Here is a 3,174-nt window from a genome sequence, read left to right as displayed (position 1 = left end):
TTTCAATGTGATAAATTCTGAGCTATTTTGAAAAAAGAAAAAAATAGAGTTTGACATTTTCATGGTTTTAACTTGAAGAAAGGGAGTTTTTCTTTATGACTTTGACTGCTGTAAGAGGAAATAATCCGTGTGGATTCAAAATATCCTTTGGTCTGGTCCCTCGGTATTATAAGACTCATATAGACATGTTGATGGACTGAGCCCCAGTCCACAATCAGCATCCTCAGACAATCACAAAAGGTGCCACAACGCTTTAATGTGATTCATAGCATTTGTCACTAGTGATGTTCGGAACGTCTGAGCTTGAAGCTGATTGATATAAATATCTGGTAAACAATATGAGACAAGTACATACAGTAAACAATAAACTGGAGCTCCAGCAGTGACTAGATGGAGTGAGAAACCCAAAGAAGGCAACCGGGGGCAACAATGACCACAAGTGCCTCTCGCTCCAAATCAGAGTCCATTCCTCACTGTGTTTTTGTCCTCAGTCGGACGGTACTTTCTCCTTCCAAGCTAGTTTGTCCATTTTCAATAAGCCATGTGGTCCATACTCTATATGGATCTATGGTGTTTTTTTTTCTTCTTCTTCTTCATAAAGCTCTCATGAAAAACAAATATACAATAGTTTTATAACAAGGACTCTTTTTCTTCAGAACTCTGTTCTGTTTTTCCTTGTTCACATTGTTGATCCATCAAATGTACCCTAATGGTTGCAGAAAACCTCTCGAATGATTGTCTTTTCAGAAAATACAGAATACATAGATTAACCAAACAAACGCGCTAAACACAGTCATTCTTACACACTCTTCACAGAGGAGAAAAGCACTATTTAAAATGCCTGCAATGCTTAATATTGAGCAAAAAACTCTGTCATTCAGACAGAACAAAATATACAAAAAAGAAAAAAACAAAAAAAAAGCAAAATATAAATAAACCAACAAAGAAAATCAAAGACTTGTCCTCAGGGTGGATGCTAGGAGGAGAGTTGTGTGTCAAACAAAGGAGGAGAAGCCCGCGGTAGGTGCCTGAGCGGCACAGCCCAGGCTGCTGGGGGGCCGGTAGAGGGTGCTGTGCTGGCTGGGGGGGTCGGAGGAGAGCAGCGAGGGGGTGGGAGTCCGGCTTCCCTTGGGCCTGAACAGATTGCCCTGGCCCGGGCCCTGGCACTGGGGCTGCGGGGATGGAGCGCTCTGGGGAAGGAGTGGAGGCAGAGGGGGCACTGGCGGTGGGTGCGGGCGGGTCTCCTGTTCCACGAGGGGCTCGGGCTGGGAGTAGCCGTACGCAGGAGGACGAGAGACGCCTTTCTGCTGCCGCCGCCAGGAGTTGTAGTAGGTGGGGTCGCTGATGTAGTGGTTGACGAAGGAGTGGGTCTTCTGTCGGCTCTGATCCATCTCGTACTCGCTGTCGCTTCCCTGCAAGAACGCAACAGTCAAACGTCAGAAGAGAGCGAGACACGCACACACACAAAAAAAGTCCTGACAGCTACATTTTCATCCACTCATAATCGAGGCTAATTCTATTTCTACTACTGAGCTGTTCGCTGACAAAGACACAATGCTGAATCACAGCACAGCAGGAAACCGCTACTCACAACTGTAAATCTATTAAGGCTTGGAACATCCAACAGGAGCAGACCATCATTTCTATTAGGAATCCGTCAAGTCGGCTCACCTATAGCTCCGTGGAGCACGGACGTGATAAGTGTACACAAGAGCATCCTGGAATTGGATAAAGATATTGTTTACAGGATTACTTTCTAGCTTTCTCGTAATATTAATCTCATACGTTATGAATGACTGTATGGGTGAATCTTTTATCGTACTGGCTCAGAAACAAAAACGGCAAAAAAAAAAAAAGAAAAAGAAAAAAAAGGACAGCAAATTACTCTTGAAGAGAACGTTAAGACTTTGCGTGCGTGACAAACGCTTACTCGTGCGCTAGTCCGTTGAGATACTGCAGCCTAGCAGATGTCGAAGGACCATTTGTTTGGACAAGTGACTGGTAAACAGTGGGAGGCTATGCAGAGGAAAAAGAATAACACCAGGTTGTGTCTCCGGGGAGAACACTGTTTGTTCGGCTCGAACAATGTTTTGACTGCAGGTAGCAGATAAATGAGCGGAGGTGCGGACGACGCTCGGAACAGCTCTTTTTGCCTTTTCCACCTTTCAGTTCCTCTTATCAGATTAAACCCTCATCTGTTTACCAATTCCGCACACCCCGTAATGAGCTGGGGCCAGCTAAATTAATAAATGAATACCTGCTAGAGAAACACTAATTAGTTTGGAAGACATTTTAGCACACAGGGGACACATGCAGTAGCTGAGCACCGTTTTCTTTCCTGAAAAGTCAGTAATAAAAGATTCAGAGATGTCAGCAGTGACTCGGATATGCTAATAGGGAATACTTAATTTCCAGATGATCCACTTGAGGCGGATTGTCAGGCAAAATTGCTTTAATTTATTGCAGGAAACACTGGCCCGCGGTCATAAAACTGTCTGCTTTTTAACTATAGCAAAGTGAGGTAAAATAATCTTTTTTGAAAAGGTTACAACTTTCCCCCGGAGAAATTTGTCACTTTGAGAAGCCGATAGAGCCGAATTTTTTACTTTTTAATACCCGTCCGCTTCCTGTTACAGACTGTAAGCCAGAGTTGCCACCAACCTGAGAGTCAGAAACCTCAGAGGGTTTTTCAGTCAAGCTGCTGCTTTCCGCCGGGATCAGGTCATTATATTTAGTGCTGACATCCTCATCCGAGTAGTGCAGGCTTCCAGGACTGGGTCTTGGAGGAGACCTAAGGAGATTGGGGAAGAAGAGCACAGATGAAACACTGAGTGTGTGATTTTACAGCTAAAATAAGACTCTGAAGCAAATGTGAGCAAACTACTTTAAAAAGAAAAGTCCTTTTCACCCTCTTCACAGCGCCACACAGGACATCTGGTTTTCAGTTTTCAGCTTTGAATGTTTTTAAAAAAACGCACAATAATGAGAGACTCAAAATAGTGTCGCAAACTATAAAAGGGAAAATGATCAACTATTTCAGAGAATGAGCAGAACAATGCATATTCTTGGAAGCCCTTAACAGAACGTTCAAGACAGATGACGTAATTCAAATCGCTGGAGTCGATCAGTTTTAAGTTAGCACAGGATCAGTGGCGCAACTACACATTATTCAGG

General features: G+C 43.7%; 1 protein-coding gene across 4 annotated transcripts in view; it reads right to left on the bottom strand.

Annotated features, from left to right (window-relative positions):
- Positions 1-236: 236 nt before the first annotated feature.
- LOC103468816 (protein sidekick-2-like) overlaps positions 237-3,174 on the bottom strand; it is a 105,538-nt gene continuing 102,600 nt past the window's right edge. For all 4 annotated transcript variants that reach the window (XM_017306304.1, XM_017306305.1, XM_017306306.1 and 1 more), the window contains 2 exons: positions 2,662-2,791; positions 237-1,412 (listed from right to left, as the gene is read on the bottom strand). In XM_017306304.1, coding sequence (XP_017161793.1) covers positions 996-1,412; positions 2,662-2,791 — 547 coding nt within the window. In that variant the 3' untranslated portion in view covers positions 237-995. The remainder of the gene's footprint in view (positions 1,413-2,661; positions 2,792-3,174) is intronic.

Source organism: Poecilia reticulata, linkage group LG8 (genome assembly GCF_000633615.1).
Source record: "Poecilia reticulata strain Guanapo linkage group LG8, Guppy_female_1.0+MT, whole genome shotgun sequence".
In the NCBI taxonomy this organism is placed as follows: Eukaryota; Metazoa; Chordata; class Actinopteri; order Cyprinodontiformes; family Poeciliidae; genus Poecilia; species Poecilia reticulata.
The sequence above is the reverse complement of the archived record's forward strand: the minus strand, read 5'-3'. Positions and strand labels throughout refer to the sequence as shown.